The 19,365-nt window shown below is 43.0% G+C and overlaps 1 protein-coding gene across 2 annotated transcripts in view; it reads left to right on the top strand.

Annotated features, from left to right (window-relative positions):
- The window catches only part of ENOX1 (ecto-NOX disulfide-thiol exchanger 1), a 247,744-nt gene that overhangs the window by 218,686 nt on the left and 9,693 nt on the right, over positions 1-19,365 (top strand). For both annotated transcript variants that reach the window (XM_041730978.1, XM_041730979.1), the window contains exons 13-14: positions 5,917-6,019; positions 17,008-17,093. In XM_041730978.1, coding sequence (XP_041586912.1) covers positions 5,917-6,019; positions 17,008-17,093 — 189 coding nt within the window. The remainder of the gene's footprint in view (positions 1-5,916; positions 6,020-17,007; positions 17,094-19,365) is intronic.

The following is a 19,365-nucleotide window of genomic DNA, read 5'->3' as shown; positions in this document are numbered from 1 at the left end:
TCTTATAGACAGCATATAGGTGCTCTTGTTTTTTTTTATACGTTGTACCACGCTGTGCTTTTTATTGGAAAATTTAGGCCATTGACATTAATTGACAGATACGTACTTGTCACTTTGTGTTTGTTTTCTGGATGTTTTTGTAGCTCTTCTGTTTCTTCTCTTGGTCTTTTTGTGATTAGTTTCTATAGTGTTGTTTGGCTTCTCTCTATTTTTTGTATATCTCTTACAGGTTTTGGGCTTGTGGTAACCAAGAGGTTTATATATAATGTCCTAAGTAACTAGCAGTCTATATTAATCTGATGGTCATTTAAGTTCAGGCCCATTATTAAAGAAAAGAAAAAAAAATTTTTTCCCACTTCACTTCCTGTTTTACTCCCTTCTCCATACTTTACGTATATCCTGTCATATATCTTTTTATTCGTATTTTATTACATCTCATATGACCATTTCTTTTCCACTGAAAGAAGTCCCTTTAATATTTCTTGTAGGATTCACTTAGTGGTGATAAATTCCCTTATCTTTTGTCTAGGAATCTCTCTCTCTCTCTCTCTCTCTCTCTCTCTCTCTCTCTCTCTCTCTCTCCTTCAAATCTGAATCATAATCTTGCCAGGTAGAGTATTTTTGGTTGCAGGTTTTTCCCTTTCAGCACTTTCAATATACCCCGCCCCTGCATTCGGGCCTGCAAAGTCTGAAGAAAAAAAAAATTTAGCTGACAGTCTTTGCATGTTTTCCTTTGTAGGTAACTTTTGCTTTTCTCTTGCTGTTTTAAAATTCTCTTTACCTTTGACGTTATGTGTCAGGGTGTGGAGCTCCTGGAGTTCATCTTATTTGAAATGCTCTATGCTTCTTGGACCTAGATGTCTGTTTCCTTCCCTAGGTTAGGGAAATTTTCAGCTATTATTTCTACCCCCTTCTCTCTCTCTCTCCTGCAGGGACTCCTAGAATGCAAATGTTTGTTTGCTCGATGTTGTGATCCCTTAACCTACTGGATTTTTTAAATTCTTACCCTCTTTTGCTCTTCAGCTTGTGTGCTTTCCATTACCCTTTCAAATCACTGATACATTCTCCTGCATCTGATAATCTACTGTTGATTCCGTCTACCATTTTATTAGTTATTGTGTTCTTCGATTCTGATTGGTTCTTTGTTATAGTTTCATTTCTATCTCTTTATTGAAGGCCTCACTGGATTTTTCTACTCTTCTCTCTAGCCCAGTGACCATTTTTACGTTCATTACTTTAAAATCCTTATCAGGCATATTGCTTATCTCCATTTCAGTTAGTTCTTTTTGTGAGGTTTTGTACTGTTCTTTATCTTGGAGCACATTCCTCCATCTCCCCATTTTGCTTAACTTTCTCTGTTTCTGTGGATTAGATGAACAGTTACTTCTCCTAAACTTGAAGGAATCATCTTGTATATGGTTATCCTCTGTGTCCTTGGTGATGTTTGCTGGTTGGCTTGAGCTGTAGCTGGCACAGGCTATGGGTTCCAGGGCTTTCCTCATAGGGGGCACCCTGACTGGACAGCTAAAGCTGAAATGGGCACAATCTAAGGTGTTCAGGGAACTCTGTGCAAGTGGTACCCTGGCAGGGTGGCTGGAGCCAAAGCAGTGTGCTTGCTGGGAGTTCTCTGAGTTGTCTACACAGAGAATGCCCAGATAGAATAGCTGAAACTAAAGTGCAGGTGCAGGCCAGGGGGACCTGGGACTCCAAGCACAGAGGGCACATTGGCAGGCTAGCTGAAGCTCAAGTGAATGTAAACTGGGATGTTCCAGGACTCTCAGCACAGAAGATGTGCTGAAGGAGTAGATGGAGTTGAGGCAGGGTATAGGCCAACAGGTTTTCCGGGCATTCTGTGCAGGGGGCACCCTGGCAGGACAGCAAAAGCTAAACTGGGCACAGGATAGTGGGGTCCCTGGACTACACAAAATATCCCCTGGCAGGCCAGCTGAAGCAGGTGCGAGCCAGTTTGTCCCAGAGCTCTCCACATTGAGGGCAACCCCAGGATGACGGCTGTAGCTAAATTAGGTGCCAACTGGGATGTCTCTGGGGACTTATTGCGGGGGCTCCCTGGCCAGGCAACTGGAGCCAAAGCCAGTTTGGGCAGCAGTGTTTTGTGGTGCTCTGTACAGGGGTGCCCTGCTGTGATGACTGGAACAGATAGAGGCGTGGGCTGGGGGCCCTGGCAAGGCAGTTGGAGCTCAAGCAGATGTCAGATGAAAGGTTCTAGAGCACTCTACATTGGGGGTGCCCTAGCAAGCCATCTGAAGCCAAAGTGGTGGGGGTTTTGAGTGTTCTGGTGCTTTCTGCTTGCAGCCTTGGCATGAAGGCTAGGGCTGTGGTGAGTGCTAACTAAACGTGTTCTAGTGTGCAGCGCCCTGTGGCTGCGTTGGTGGGCTGGCTGGTACTGGTGTGAGCTCGGGATCCAGGGCTCACGGAGGCAGTAGGCCAGTGAGGCCACTTGGACTTTGCATCATTCAGTGCTTTCAAGGTGTGTGGGATGGGTAGTGAGACCAAAGGGTGTTTATCAGCCCCTCCTATCCACAGAGCACTCTAGCAACTGCCCCTACCATTTGGCAGAGTTCTAGAGCTGGATTTTCTATAGGCTAGTTGCTATTTTTAAACCATGGCTTTCTTCTGTGCCCCAGTGCATCTGAGGCTGGTGTTTGCCTAGGGGACCTGGGGCTTGCTGAGGTGGCCAGCCAGCTATGGTGACCGGACTGGGATCTGGTCTCTGCTTTTAAGGTGGAGGGGGGAGCGGAAACCATCTTGTTCTTCAGTCTCTGGGACCCAGAGAGTGTTCCCATAGCTCTTCCACCATTTGGTGGAGTTCAAGGGCTGGCTCTTTTATATGCTAGTCACTCTTTTTAAGCAATGGCTTTTTTTCTGTGTCCAATTTGTGAGGAATCAGTTCCAGGTCCTTCAGTTCTTTCCCTCCCCACTGCCAGTCACAGCATGGGAGTAGGCGCTCCCTTCTTTACCTTCTCACTGCTCTTTCTTTCCATTCTCCCTCTTGTTATGTAGAAGCTGTTCAGTCAGGCCTTAGTTGTTCTTCAGGAGGAATTGTTCTATCAATAGGTATAATGTGGGGTGTTCTCCAGAGGAGGGAAGTTCAGAGTCTTCCTATGTTGTCATCTTTCCAGAACCTCCAAGTCTGCACCTTGGTACCACCAAGCCTGCGACTGGCTTAGGCTCCAGGGCACTTGGTCAGTAGTAATGGTTTTGAGTGAACACAGGTTGGCCCACGTCACTAATGACCTGGTGGACCCAGGTCTCTCGGTGCGCTTGGACACACCTTGCACTATAATGGAAACGAGAGTTCCCCTTTTGTGGATTCTTGACACTAGCTTCTTACAACACTACTTGGAGCCTGCCTGACTGCATTCTTTAGGCCCTGTACCACTTCCCAGGACAGTTCTGGGCCTTGGGGAAGGAGGCAGAAAAGCAGCACCATATCCACCCCGGGCAGAACCCACAGTTACCACTGGGGCCCTGGCCTCGTGGACTGCTGTTAAAGCCTTAAAGAGAGGGGTGTCTGCCTCACAGTCACTGACAGTGACCATGTAGGAGAACATCACTTGTGGTCAGCAGAGCACATGCTGCAATAGTCGATCTCTAAGATATTTCCCAGGACTCATCTCTCTTTCCGTCCCCATTTACCCAACCCTAAGTCGTTATCAAAGTAACAGTCAGTGGTAAGCCCTTTCTGGCTCCCTGGAGAATTTGTTGGGACCTGCTCAACGTCCCCTTCCAGCTTTGAATATGGGACAAGTGCCTGATAAGACCCTTGAGCCGTCTCTGTCTATTCTTCCCCTGTGACTTTTCCTCAGATACTAACAGCCTTCCCTCTGTGGTCTTTCTCCCTTACTAAACCTGGATTCTCAACTGGGTGATGGCTCCAGAACACCACTCAGTTTTGTCAGTTAATGTGGGCCTGATGTCTGATAAACTCTTCTCAGTAATTTCATTTGGCTCCAATTACCATCCAGACTGTGAAAGATCACCTTTTCTTGGGAGGTACTGTTTCCATTCGTCCCTCAGGTTCATTATCTCTTAAATGATACTATCATCATTCTAGGTAATATCTTCCATCTCTTTCCGCCTAGACCTCTTCTAGCTCTTAAAACACATCCCTATTTTATTTCATTACAGAGGGAATTTCCTATACCTTTCCTCTAACTCCTCTTCTGAGCTCCTCTACATAAATCACTGTTTGTTTGGTTTTAAACTTCTGAATTGTGTTTTTCCTTCTGGGGTGGTTCCCAAGAATCTGCCCTTTTTTAAAAAAACATTTTATTTACTTATTTATGAGAGGCATAGAGAGAGGCAGAGACACAGGAAGAGGAAGAAGCAGGCTCGCTGCAGGGAGCCTGATCTGGGACTCAACCTCAGGACCCCAGGATCACACCCTGAGCCAAAAGCAGACGTTCAACCAACAACACTCCCCAAGATCCCTTTTTAGATATATAAGAACATCTTTCATCTCTAATGGTCTTTAAGTCCAGCTGTCTCCAGTCTCACTATATGGACCATTCCTTAAACCCTTCCTGACAACTGTCTTATGGGTATATGCCCACTATCAGCCTCAGGCCTCACTAGTACCCTCTTAGCCAACCAGCATCTTCCTCTGATCTATCTTTATCTTACACCCATCTTCATTTCTTACTCCAACTTCAGCAGGTAAGTCTGACCTTTAGACGAACCTCCAAAATGCTCACCAAATACTGCCGATTGCAATTTCTTAGAAGAGTGTTCATTCCTGGCAATTTTTAATTACCCCAGATTTACAAAGTAGCAGCTCAGAGGTTAAATTCAGCTCATAGAACTTTTGTGATTGACACACACTGAAGTTTTTTTTTTCTTTTATTTGAATGCCTTCAGATGGAGTTTGTGCTTTTTATTTCCTAGATGTCCTTTATCTGACCAATTTTTATTTGTATTAACTGGATCAATATCTATCCCTATAATCAGTTCTAGTCCTGATAACACCTGCCAAACCTTTTGCCCAGACCTTCTAAGTTCTCCTTCGCCCCATCCTACTACTAATCTCTAGAACATCTAGCCTTGTGGTATCATCTGATAAGTATCCTCAACTGTTTGCTCAATATGCTCATCCTTCTTTGATAACTTTCAATGAGAAATCTTCCTCTGAAACTCAACTACCCTAATGATTCTATCCCATATGTGTATGTCTCTGATCATTACATTTGATTTTCTATTATCTCATTCTCCATTTTGAGCCCTAATACCAGATCTGGGAGAATAGGAGTCAAATATTTTTCTTTGACTCTAAATAAAAAAAGACCATAGAACTAAAAATAGTTCAACTTCAGTCAGTGTTCCACATATTATTGGTTTGTTGTATAATTCTTCATTTTTAGTTTCCAAAGAAAAGAATTTCTCAACCTTCGCTTTATCTACCTTTCACAGTTGTGTATAAGGACATATACTTATTCAACGTAAACACTTCTAATAACAATCCTATCTCACCTTCCCAATAGGCCCTATTTCCGCCAAACACTCATACAAGCTACTAGCATAGTATTATAAATCAGTTTTGTGCATGCTTTGGGAAAAGTTTTTTATATTTGAAATAAAAACATGTTAAAGTAGCTATAATCAAATATTTTTTGCTAACAGAGTTTAATCAAAACATGAACAAAAGATAATTTATGCCAAATTTGCCACTTTTGCATAGTTACTTGGTTTTCTGGGAGTAACACCCAGGAGGCTAAATTTTAGCATTACTTTTCTATTTTTGGGCACATAGATCAATTACTTATAAAAGCTGATGTTCAGTTATAAATGGAAGTGATGACCTTTTTTTTTTTTTTTAGAGTTGAAAAGACCTGATGGCTTTTATTGAAATGTACAAAATCTACATGCATACCTATATGGTTTCTGTTTTTAACTTCATAGGAAATCAATGTGTTGACAGTCGCACTGGTCAACCAAGACCGAGAAAACAATATTGAAAAAAGAAGCCAAGGCTTAAAATCAGAGAAAGAAGCTCTGCTCATCGGTAAGGAAGTTGTTTTCCTCATCTATTTATCTTAAATAATATTCGTTGTCAAGAACATATTAAACTTCAAATTAGGGACATAAAAACCAAAGGGTTTTGCTATACTGTAATCATGTAAAGTAGTTGGTTGTACAACATAAAACTCATTACAAGAAGACAGATTATTTTGCATCTCAGATGTTACAAATCTGAATTCCAAACTTTGGACCTACCACTTCCAACTGAAGGCCACGTTGTGTCCATTCCAAAAGTTCCAAATCAAGCCAGATCCCCAGACTCAAGAGAAGCTGCATCCTGAGGTCAGCCCTGTAATGTTGATGATATAGGGACATCTGGACTACCACTGCTATGCTAAACCAGGCTTCCCTGCCCAAGCTTGGATTCATTTAACCAAGATAAATAAAACAACCTGGCCACTAAGGAAGGGGAAAGAAAGGAAAAATTTATTCTTTATTTGCCCCACAAAATACATCTAGGTTGGTTGTTTTGTTTTGTTTTGTTTTTTGGTCTGGACCAGAAACAAAGCTCTAAATGGTCTCTTTTGAGAGTCCTCATGAGCAGATCAAGAACTAGTACTTATTCTCACAAGGAAGAGTTCTTGATGAGGATAGGCTGATGATGTGTCTGGGAACCCACTTTAGAAGCTGGTATGTTTAAGGGTTATCTCCAAAGTCCTCGCTCTTGAGAAGGAGAAGCTGTCCTCCTCAGTCTGTAATGCACAGCATTGATACAAGCTGCGCCTTGGCACTGACCCTGGTGTGGGGTTCCAAGTTTAAACTGGCTCCTCCTTGGCACAGTTAAGAGTGAAGAATGAGGCTGTTGTACATGTGAGACAAATTGTTCTTCTATAGTTGATATTCTGGCAAGAAGTAGCACCTGGTTGCATTTTTTAAATAATGCATGCACTCACCTCAAAATGACAGTACGCCAGGGCCTGTAGAAGCTGGCACGGGAGGAATTAAATTGAAGATAGTCCAAACTTCATCCATCATATATAGATTTTTCAACTACGGGGTTATTGAATATGACATCAACTTAGAGATACTCTAAGGAAAACCAATTATTTTTTTCTCTCTGATGATATACAGCTGTAATAACATGCCATGCACAAGTTTCATAAGACATGTTGATGTGTTATCAGTTCCAGGAACCCAAAATGAACCCATATGTAGTTGGCAACCAGATTTTTCTTCTTTTGGAAAACATGTCAAACTCTGACAACTGTTTCTGTTTTGCTTAGTGTGACAAAGTTGTGAGGTCCCCCATGATTTTAGGGTATGAACAAAAGCACATGATGATCAGCAGTAAACGTCCCCTCTTTAAGCATGAGTAATACCATTTGAAGCTTTAAAAAATGGGAATGAATCTCCATTTTTAAATTTTCCTGCCTCTCACTAAAGATTGCTTCTCCTTGTATGTTCTACTTGGAGAACACAGTTCACTTACAATGTCTCCTAAATAGTTACTACACACACACACACACACTTTTTTTCAGCTATTTCAAAATTTAAGAAATGACCTACTTTACACACCACAGGTTAATAGGAGTAGATAGGAGATTACCTTTATAACATGAGGTCCTTTAGTATTAAAAAATTCAAGTGTACTAGAAAAAATTTAGTAAGTTAGAATCTTTAATAAAAAGTAGGCACAACCAATTCTGAATTTTCCAAGATTTTCCCTCTCATTTTTGGTCTTTTGAACTGGTTTACCTATATTAGCATTTGACACTCCATTTGATCAGTATATGACAAAGTTTAGGTAGAATAGAAGCTAGAAACTCAAGTCTTTTATTAAAATAAACTGGGGAGGTTTTTTGTTTATTCCCTTCATTTTTCCATTACCTCTATACCTTGATATTTTATCTTACTCAACCTTAACGGAGGTTTTAAATGAGATGTGATTCCCTACCCAGACCCTCCCCACAAATACCGAGGTACTTACCCTTTGGTAGTCACAGAGAGAATCATCATTCAGAGGAATCTGAGGTTGAAAAGAGTTTCCAAGACTGGCAAATGGATCCTGCCATTCGGTATGCCTCTCTGCTAATTGCGTTTGGCCATTCGTCCTTTGTAGAACGCTGAATGTTGGGACCAAAAAGACTTCTCCTGCAGCTTCTGGAATCTAGATGAGGGCTGTCACAAGGACAGAATGACAGAATATGGGTCCCAACCTGCTTTGGACCAGGCCAGACAGAGAAAGGAGTTTCTGGTGCTGGGGCTACTCTTTTCTGAATACTTGTAGGCAGAATGACACTGTGAGTTCCCCTGGACTTCTGATATATCTAGAGAGGTCAGGAATACTCTTTGCAATGTCCCTGGAATATTCCCTCAGAATAATTAAGCACATAGAGGGTATAGAGGGCCTGCTGTAAGTCAGCCTCGAAGGCCAGCAGCCCAGCAGAAATCTCCCTTGAACTGGAAATAATTAGCAAAACCTTCATCCCCTCTGGGTACCTATAGTATATGCCATATGCAAATATATTCAGATAACACCCTCTTGGGACACACAAATGTTCTATAAAAATGCACAGTGGCATAAATCTTGACTTCCCGGAAGAGAAGCCGGGAGTGAGAAATAAGCTATCCAAATAGATTCCATATACAGAGAACATAAAACTGAGGCTAGAACTTTCTAAACCACAAGCAATCCTAATTATTTGTGATTACTGTTACACTAATCTATCTGGGCAAAGTAGGTATTCTTCTACACATTCTATTGTCCCTTTTTAAAGAACTGGAGTCTGTAAGATATAAGGCAGGTATACCTAACAGAAGATCGGTGGGATTCCATTGATATTATTGGGGTTATGTAGATTTGGATCCTGAGTCCCTTGAGAGGTCAGCCATTCTGCCAAACTTTCTGCTTGAGATTAATGGGGACCAAGTGCTATCTTCCAACTCGGCTAAAAAGATGGGCCCTTAGGAAGCACTTTATTATTGTGATTTCTGGATTATTTTATAACCAATGCTTGGAAAGAGAGGTTAACATATAATTAGACCTAAAAGAAGTAAGTTTTTACAGAGGGCAATGCAGGGTACTATTTTACAGATCACAGCTCTGTAGTAATTACACATTAGGTCAGTGATGCTGCCTAGTGTCTAGGCCAAAGCTCCTTGTCCACTTCACATATGGCCTACACATTGGATTTGGCAGGCACTGAACCTGTATGGAACAGAAACTTTGGAAACCACTGGCTACTGTTATGAAGAATGGATAAAAAAAATTTTTTCTATTGATAGGGAAAAACTCAGAAGAGATGCTAACAGTTTAACTCTGGGTCTGTATCACTCACTCCATGTTCTCTTTCTTTTTCAATAATTCTAAAACAGTAGATTTCCAATCCTAACAGCCCTGACTGGCACACTGTCAATGCTAGTCATCACTGCAAATCCCATCCAGATACAGTCCAAACCTTTTCAACAACTTTATTTATAAAAAGTATCTGTTCTTCAAAATTCCCCCAGGCCCTGTTACTCTTAATGATAAGTCAAACTACAGATCACCCTGATTCCTCTACAGATCAGGACATACATATTACAGATACATATTACTAGGAACCAGCTGCTTCCTGTCAAACTCCCCGCCCCCCCACTTCTATCACTGTCACCCGTTCATGCATCTGTGCACAACTAGTCTCTATCTGAGTGAGAACGTCCCCCCCTAATACATGGGTATTAGGAAGCAAATGAAAGGAATGTAGAGAAATGCACTTAAAGAAGGTTAAATGGTGATGTTTTGGTGTTTTTCAGTGAATGGAGTTGAGGCTACATTTAGGCTGCACCTGAGAAAAGTAATCTGGAAAGCGTGTGCTTCTCTGAAAGCTACTGACCATAAAGAATGAGTCATTGACCTAAATCTTGTTTCCAAGACACAAATGTCCATATCAATAAATCAACAAACATTTGTCAAGAGCCTGCTATAAAAATTACCAGGCTTCATTCTGGGAAAGAATCGTCTGGGCAGCCTGTTTAAAAGGCGGACTCTCTGGCCCCACACACACAGATTGTATTTATTGTAAAACTAACATCCGGGGTGATGCTTGAACAGGCAGTAATGGGACCAGGCTCTAAGAACTACTGGCCTGCCATAGGCCCAAACCCGTGTTCACCGATGCTAGTGATCAGATCGTCTCTTCCCTCAAGAAGTTCATAGACTAGTGAGAAAGGCAGCACCTAATGACAATGAAATATGGTTTGTACTAAAATCAGAAACACAAAGAAAGGACTACTTATGCTACAGATGCCTTGTTGGAAGAAAGGACGGCTGAACGAGTCCTGAAGGATGCATAGAATTTCTCCAGATAGATAAGGGAGTTGTCAAGGCCCATTCAGACACAAGGAACAACGTACTGAAAGGACCAGATGTAGTGTTAAGGGTTTAGTTAAAGTAAGACCAACAGACAGACATTTTTAATTTTTTCTTTAAATTAAAAAAAAAAAAAACTAAACAAGATCAGTATCATACTCCCCAGATTAGCAGAACAAGCTGCTTTTCTGGACAATTAAAGCATTTTTAGAATCCCAATGCACTGAGAAGCGTAAAACCAATCCCAGTGTTTGATCCATCTTCCACCGCTTACTCACAGCCTCTCCCCAATTCCCATGAACACTTTAGCACTGTGCAGACTCCTGGCTTAGGGGGAAGCCCAGATTTCACATGGCCTCGCCCCTGCCGTCTCTCCAGTTCAGTGTCCAGGATGCCTTGTAGGCTGCAACATGAAACAAGAACAGTTCAGGCTGCCTCTGGCCAGGCCTCTGTTGGTTACCAGCAAGACAGAACTGTCTAGAGGGACAGCTGCTCCTCTGCAGAGCCAAGGTTCCCAGGACTCCCTGGGAGGCCCGCTTGCCCAGTAAGCTGCCAGGCCTCAGGGTTTTCTAAACTTCCTGGGAGACAATCAGCCACTGTGGATGTAGTGATAAGCTCATCTCGGCCAGAACTTTCCAAGCTGACAGTCTGGAGTGAAACTGCACATAGCCTGAGGAAGGGGAATATATTCTGCTGGGATTCCATCTGACCAAAATGAATATACAAACTGATATTTTACTCGCAACAGATAACCAATAAAATGTTTTAAATAGGAGGCCACCAGAGAAAAAAAGACGGGAGAGCGGTGGGTTGGCCCTGTGACGAACCACAGTGCCTGATAATCTCTAAACAGCCCTCATTGGATTCACCCGACAAATCATGTATCCACTGTGGATCTAATTCCTCGTGTCATATAAAGTTAGGAGATCTGATCAGATGGTCTTTTTCAGCTCACTATTCTGTAATCTAGGAGGGCTGTTACGAAAGCTGCGCTGCCCCTTATGTGGTGATACTACACGTAAGCAGGTGCTCATACCCTGAGCATATTAACACGAACTCTGCTATCTCACCCCTTTAAACAAAAGAGAAGGAAAACTTGTCTTGACTCCAACAGCTATTTCCCTGCTCCCCATGCAAACCTAACTTCTCCAAAGACCTGTCTACACTCACAGCCTCCACTCCAGTATGGCTCGCACCCTCACACGGAAGCAGTTCTGTTAGTGGGATCAGAGACCTTCACACTGCCAATTTCTCAACCGTTCCATTTGTCATCTGCACTTTACACAGTTGACTCCTCACACCTTCTGAGCAGAAACACTTTCTTCTCTTAGCTGTCATGACACCATTCTTTCTTATGGATCACGCCCATTGAGTTTTCCTCACCTTAACCTCTAACTTTTGGGCTGCTTCAGGGTTCAGTCTTGAGGCCGCTCCTCTACCTACGTAATCTCACTGAGCATTTTGGCTTCAAGTCCCTTTTTGTTGCCACTGACTCACAAATTTGTACCCTCTCCAATTGCCATTTGGTATCCTCATTTAGATCCAAATGGACATCTCCAATGTAGGGCCAAAACCAAACTCGATTCCCCGTTTACTCTGCCCGAATATGATCCTCCCCTCGTAGTCCCGTCTGAGAAAATGGTCCCACCCAGTCGCTCAGGCCAAATACTGAGGACTCCTCCCCGCCAACACTCACATGCATTCCATCAGCCCTACCTTCAATGCCCTCTCCTCTTTGGTTGAAATCACTACTTAGCACTTCAGGTTCTGTGCAGACACTTCTAAATGGTCTCCCAGTTTCCTTTTCACCTACTCACCAAACAGTAGGTGGAATAAAATTTTTAAAATGTAATTCAGATATATCACGCCCCTACTTAGAACTCTTCTGTTGGTTTCCTGCTATGTTTAGGATTTAATCCATACCCCTTACTCCGCCATAATACATGGCCCTATGTGATCTGGCTCCCCACCTACCTCTAGACGCATGCTGTACCACTCTCCAGCCACGGTGGTTCCTGCCAGTTCATTTCCACCTCAGGTCTCCTGCACATTCTGTTGACTGTACCTGAAATCACCTGTCCCCGGGCTGACTGTGGCTGGCTCCTTCCCATCTGACACAGGAAAATGTACCTTGGCTCCCCTTCTCAGCGTGAAGTAGCACTCCACCAAGCTCGAGCCTGTTAGGTTTCCTTTGCTATGTTTACCGCTATCTAGCTGAAAATATTTCCTTTATTTTTAATCTTTGTGTTTATCCCCAGTAACTCACCTAGAATATAAATTCCCCAAGAGCAAGAGCCTTGTCTGTCTTGTGCAGTGCTGTGTCCCTAGCACTCTGGCACCTAATTGCTGCTAAGGAAACGCTTAAAGAAGAGTGAATGAAGCAGTAAAAATCTAGCACCATTTGGCTAATTTTAATGCTGCTACTTCCTCGATCTTAGTCAGGTCTAAAAATGGGAATAAACTCAATGATTTTCATGGAAAAACCTCAAAATGTTTTTTTATGTGCCCGTTTAAATGGGCCTTCCTAATGAGGGGTCTACCACAGGCCGTACAGAGCTGGTCTGTAGGTCTTTCTAAAGCGGTTTTTAAGGCCCTGCAATATGCAGAAAGCTCAAGAGTAGGGACAGCCTCCTCTATTCCTTTTTTGTTGTTGTTTTCTTAAATCAGTGACTTACACTTAGTTGTATCTTCCTGGCTGGGAAACTCATCCTTAAATATGGAGACTTCTGCTTCTCCATGGAAACAGCCAAGACCAGTGATGGAGTGACTGTCCCTTTGGAGATCCACCAGTTCAGTAATGGTAGTTCAGTTGGTAGTGTATTTTTCTCCAAGCTTTTAGGTCCCTCCCAGAGGACCATAACACAGTCTCTAGTTTCTGGGTTTGCAGCATTAAGCGTTAGATCATAAGTTCCACCTGCCCTTTTTTCATCCTCCGGAATTATACCAGTTCTTTTTAAAGGAGCTACAAAGAGGCTTTAGTTAATTATTCAGGAAGCCCCACCTCACCCCACCCATGAATGCAATCCAAAACCAGAGCTTAGGAACTACATTTTCTCAGATGGCATGACTAATGCTTCTGCAGTGATGACACTGTGATGGGCAGCGGTAGGCAGGGTGGGAGTAGGGAATAGGAGGGGCGCAGTACTCGGGAGGATATGACTAATGTTTCCTATTTCTGCTGTAGCGCAAGCAGTACTGAGTAGCTTAGTTGCCATCCATAGGAAAAGCTTGGGAAGGCTTTATTTCATTACCTACTTTGGCCCTAAATGAATCTAATGGCAGTTGCTCAGTTTTTATAAAGAAAAACGAATGGCTTATTAATATCAGCTACCACAGTGACGGTTCTGAATACCGTCCAGGGGAAGATATTCATGTCTGGGTCAGGTCTGATTTTACAAAGATATAGAGAAATCATATAAGCATTTTCTCCTTACGTTTATGAGCAAAAGATTTTCAATAAAAAGTTTCCATGCCTGGGGCACCTGGGTTGCACAGTAGGTTAAGAGTCTGCCTCTGGCTTAGGTCATGATCTCAGGGTCCTGGGATTGAGCCCTGCATTGAGCTCCCTGCTCAGTGGGGAGTCTGCTTCCCCCTCTTCCTCTGCCCCTACCCCTTGCTCATGCTTTCTCTCTCTCTCAAATAAATAAATAAAATCTTTAAAAAAAAAAAAAAAAAGGTTTCCATGCCTAAAACATTCAGGTTGCTCTGTCCTGAATCCATAATAGGATAAGGGCAGGAATCACTAGTGGATAATGCCTCAAAGTTACCTGATTTTTGAAAGACTGCTAAGCATCACCAGTTAGTACTGTAGCAATTTTTAAGGTTCTTATTTATCCCTATTTACCAATAAGAGGACAGTAGAAATTTTAAACAAGTATACTGGTGAATCTTAGTTCTAGAGGATCAATTCATTCAAAATACATTTATTATAAATGTATACTATATTCCCAATACTGAACCAGAACACCCAAAGACTGTCTAAGGGCAGAGTTCCCTGGGGGTACACACCCAGGACGAGGGAGCATGTCCACAGAGACAACAAAAGCAGCCGCTCCAGGTCCTCCCATTACTGGTATATCTAAATGTTCTTTTTCAGCACTTCATCTCCTAGGCCAAGTTATCAACTTCTTCCCCATACCCCACCCCAATCCTCATCTGACTCATTCTACTTATTCTACTAAAGACACTTAACTTCACGTCACGCTCCCATGGATATTTATAGAAGAGGCTGTGGGTTATCTAGGAGATGGTGATGAGTCCCTGTCCAGTAGAGAGATTAATACAAAAAATGCCTTTCTCTATTTGCTGGTGCCCTTGGGGGTGGTTTATGCACCACAAGACTGCTCAAAACTCTGCCTTCTAAGGTGCCCCCATACCCCGTGGGAAATACATCCTTGTCACCCCAAAGGCTGATTGGTCTGCTGCCTAAGCAGATCTCCCACCAAGAAAGGGGCTACTGCCCCTATCCTGAAGCACCCCTCGTGGTTCTATGAGCCACTCTCTTGGAGCACCCCCCTCCTTGCCTGGGAGAGCCTGTGTGCCAGGAGAAAGGAACACCCTCACCTTCTCACAAGGCCAGAGGTCTTGCCCTCTAATAGAGGTGGAAGGGAGGGCCCGCCTACCAATTTATTGGGGACTCCCTGTGATCCTAGTGACCATAGCGCCACTTGTCCTCCGCCTGGGACAGCAGGGAGACCCCCATTCACCAGCCTGCAACTGGAGTTTCCCCTTAAGGATGCCGCCCCCTTCCTCCCACGTAACAAATGCAAATAAGTGTTATTTTTAAAAAATACTTCTCACTTATTTTTTTTAAGTAAGTCCTGCATGAGCTTCTATATTTTTAACTCATTAGTAAGAGAACTACTTACAGTGCCCCCCCCCACCAGATCCGAGAACCCAAAGACACAGAGGAGTGGTTGCCAGGTCTATGAAATTAAAATATAAATTAACAAAGTGGTAGGAGGGGGACAAGGCAGTTAGTTCCACTTAAGGAGATTAAAATAGCTGTTTGCCACTTCAAGATATTAAAACTACCATTATCACCTTCTACTATGGCCATTATTTCATAAAAGGATATTTTGGCAAAAAAAAAGGGGGGGGGGGACATGATCTCAGAATAAAATGGTAGTTCTTCATATCTCAAGAAAAACAGGTCAGTCCCTGAAAACTGAGGTCTTAGCGTTATAGAGAAATAATGAATTATTTCCATCTTCCTCATTTCTCTGTTAACCAATATAAACCTCATACGAGCGGTGTTCTCAGGACACGTCTTCTTTGAGAGCGTGGTCTAGACCCTTCGGTTCTCTGTCCTCAGATGAAGGCTCAACTGGGAACTTTTCTTCAAATGCTGATACTCATCCCAGGGCATCTCAGCACCACACAGGAGATCGGGAGGCCACGAGACCCTATCCCAGATCAATCCAAGGTCACCCTGCAGTTCCCAGGATGACCCTGGGCAAGAACGATGTGCTCCTCTAGGGCTCATCCTGCCTGCATGTCAGACAAGCGTGTGTCTTTCTTTCAACCTCTGGCTCTCAAACATCAGAGTTTCCCAGTAAAGAATGTGAGGGCTTATCCTCAGACTTAATTCATCTCAAAGCCTGCTTAAAAAGAGAACTAAAAAATGTCAGTCTGAACACAGTTTCATAACAAACAGCAGCATTCGGTCTATGGAGTCTTGATTTTGGATAGAGGAGCAAGGAGGATAGAAAAGTCATGCCTGGGATCCCTGGGTGGCGCAGCAGTTTGGCGCCTGCCTTTGGCCCAGGGCGTGATCCTGGAGACCCAGGATCGAATCCCACGTCGGGCTCCCGGTGCATGGAGCCTGCTTCTCCCTCTGTCTGTGTCTCTGCCTCTCTCTCTCTCTCTCTCTCTCTCTGTGACTATCATAAATAAATAAAAATTTAAAAAAAAATTAAAAAAAAAAAAAAAAAAAAAAAGAAAAGTCATGCCTTTATTTACCTCAGCCCTGACGCCAACACCCAGCCTTTCATTTGTCAGTGCAATGGTGACAGCTGATTTTCACAATGGAAAAGCCTTCTGACTTATGTCAGACTCCAGCCACACCATCCATTCCTGGGCCTCTTAAAATGATCTTGTAAATTAGAGCAGCAAGGAGAGAGCGAGCTGGCTCTGTTGAAACAACCGAAACAACCAGGGGGAAATAAAGGATTTGGGTTTCCTTCAGTGGCAGTTAGAGGGAATAGGGATTAAATACTTTTCGTAACTAGCAGCTGTAATTATCAGGAAACTCTGAGGCTGTGTGATCTCTGACACAGCTGTACGAGCCATTTTCATTCCGCAAAGGCCACTGAGGGAAAGAGCAGAGAATTTTACCCTCCCAATAACTACAATTTTATATTGGTAAATCAAGCATAAAATTGGTAGTTGAAATGCTTCCAGGAGTCTTTGTTTAGAAATACCTTTATTCATCTATAAATTATCTCCAAGTCTTGCTTTTCTAACTAGTGTCATTCCAGGAGAGAGGGAGTGTCCTGTGTGCCACGTTACTATGACTGTCGTCTTCAAAACGACTGTTACTGAATGCTTGTTGAGTGCTATTAAAAATGGTGAGACCATAACTTAGCCTGACAAAACCATCCCTGGGATAGGATGACATGATTTGACTCAGACTCTTATTTGCCTTTCAGTAATGTCCACTGTTTGTCTTTTTAATTCAGGCATCATCTCGACGTTTCTTCACGTCCATCCTTTTGGAGCCAATATAGAGTATCTTTGGTCATACATGCAGCAGCTGGACTCCAAGGTAAATTCTTTTTCTCCAGTGGCCTTGCATTGCTAAGATTTAGCGTGTTGATTGCTGGCTGCAGGTGGACCCTGCGTGAGCTGCATCAGGGATAGAATAGCATTTGGAGATTTATCAGTACTTCTCCACAAGGACCTCCATTTTTGGCAGATCGCTGTCGTCTTTTCACTTGCTTTTGTCTTTATAGAAAGAAAAGCAGTTATCTCAAATGACAATGACTTTCAGCAGATGCCAAATTACTCTGAAAAGCATATGAGGGACTTAAAATTATAGGTTGGCCTGAAAGTTCCCAAAACAGGGAGAAATCAGGTCAGGCTGGCTAATGGGGCATTATCCTTAGACCATATTCTCACAGGATTCTGTGGTAAGGACTCTAGACAATGGAGGGAAAATCACCTCAAATAACATAAAGATCTGCTATGACTCTCAAGAAAACTGTATCATCAGGTGTTTTTCAGCATTATTCTCTAAATGGAAAAAGTGACCGCAGAGTTCTTCTCAGCGGGGCCCCACAAGGGTCGCACCCAGAGTCAGGACAGCACTCTTCATCTCTCTAGGCTCAGTGTGGCTCCTCTGCGAATTTGCTGTGCTCCTAACTCATTGTGGTATTTGTGTTCTGAAAGAGAAAGGATAAAAAAAAAAAAAAAAAAAAAAGAGCTCAACACATGTATCAATGTATGTCTCAAATTCCAGTGAACAATGAGAGGGGCCCCTGTTGAAATAAAGTGGTGTCATTAACCAGCATTGCCGAGGGGGCAGCCGTTGGAAGGGGATGGACACAGTAGCAGAGAACTGAAGCCTGCCACTGAGTAGCTTGTTAAATGTCCTGCTGGGAGGGAAAATGGAAATAAGCTCTTGCGTAGAGTGCAGCAAAGTGCATGGAATTTGTAGGACCAGGCCCCCAGCCCGCAGTTCTGTGACCCTGACTACACACATACAAGTCGTTCTAAATCTTCGGTGGCTGGTATCAATTAAATTACTACATTGTGTTCTCATTCGGAGCCAAATGATCTTTACCAATTCATGATCCCACCAACTGCTTGACCTTTCTAATGGATCTTATACTACCCCTCTGAGAGACTCGTCTGGAACAAAACATATTTTTCAGTCACGGAGATTCATGCCCTTTTATTGTCTCACAGCTGGTACTAGGGTAGACCAAAACAGAGTGAATGGGGATGAGGAGATTGTAAGATTTTTGAGGTTCACACTCGTGTTCTTGTCTTCTTTGTGGCCTCCCCTCACGTGGATAGGGAGGAACAGAAAATGCTTGTGTTAACTCAGAAAAAATGAGAAGGATGAGCTACACAATGTGACTTTGTTGAAATAAAGCTTTCCGAAGGGGCTTCTTTGCTCTTTTTGCTTCCCCAATATCATTCTTATAATCAACCCTACATTTGCCTGAAAGAGTAAATGAAATACTGCTTTCACCTGTATAAGCCCTCAAGAAATTATTCCTGTTGTTGCTCTTACCCTTCCCTTGAGTTTTGACATCACTCCCCTTCCCCTCTTGGAAATCCCAAGTGGGAGGCCTTTGTTGGGAAGCAGTTGTGTTAGTATATATGTGAGTTTGGCGTCAGGGTGGAGGGGTAAAAATCACCTGGTGGGGGTGATAAATAATGAATTTTCTTGTTCTAACCTTCAGTATAGTGTGTCCATCATCCATTTGTTCAGGTAGAATTTATGTGGTCTCCCTCAGTAGTCTCTCAGGAGAGAATTCACAACACTTGTTCTCTGGCCCTTAGATGATCGGCCCCTCTGGGAAGGGATTCATTCAGTTAGTGGGAATTCCGTTTTATCTCGGCCTGGTACTTTTATTTTAGGAGATAATGAAGAAAGTATTTCCTTCACGGAGGAAATGCACAGGGTCTTCCCCAGACAGCCCCCCGTCTCCTGAATGAAATGCTCGGTAGAGCTGCCGGATTGTTTCCTCGTGCCTGAAGTAAAAATTATAATAGAAAACGTGCTCTAAAACTCCTAGGTGCCAGCGATTAGACCCAACATTGTCTCTCTCCCAGTGAGGCTGAAAGGATATTTAGACTTTTTAAATCCAGAGACCAAACTACTGCTATATACTGGAATTCCATATCCTCAGGGCTTTAAAGCAGAAAACAAAATAATGAGAGGTTTGCCCTTTAAGTGACCACCAGGGCCTTGTCCTTCTATCAGCTGCTGGAAGGCTCAGAATCCTGGAGCCACCACCAGCCCCCTGACGCTGCGGCTCTCCAGGGCAGCAGCCTGGTGCATCTGCCTCTGGTTAATCAGAATGAGT

Source organism: Vulpes lagopus, chromosome 16 (assembly GCF_018345385.1).
Source record: "Vulpes lagopus strain Blue_001 chromosome 16, ASM1834538v1, whole genome shotgun sequence".
In the NCBI taxonomy this organism is placed as follows: domain Eukaryota; kingdom Metazoa; phylum Chordata; class Mammalia; order Carnivora; family Canidae; genus Vulpes; species Vulpes lagopus.
Note: the sequence above shows the minus strand (reverse complement) of the source record. Positions and strands in the feature narration are given on the sequence as shown.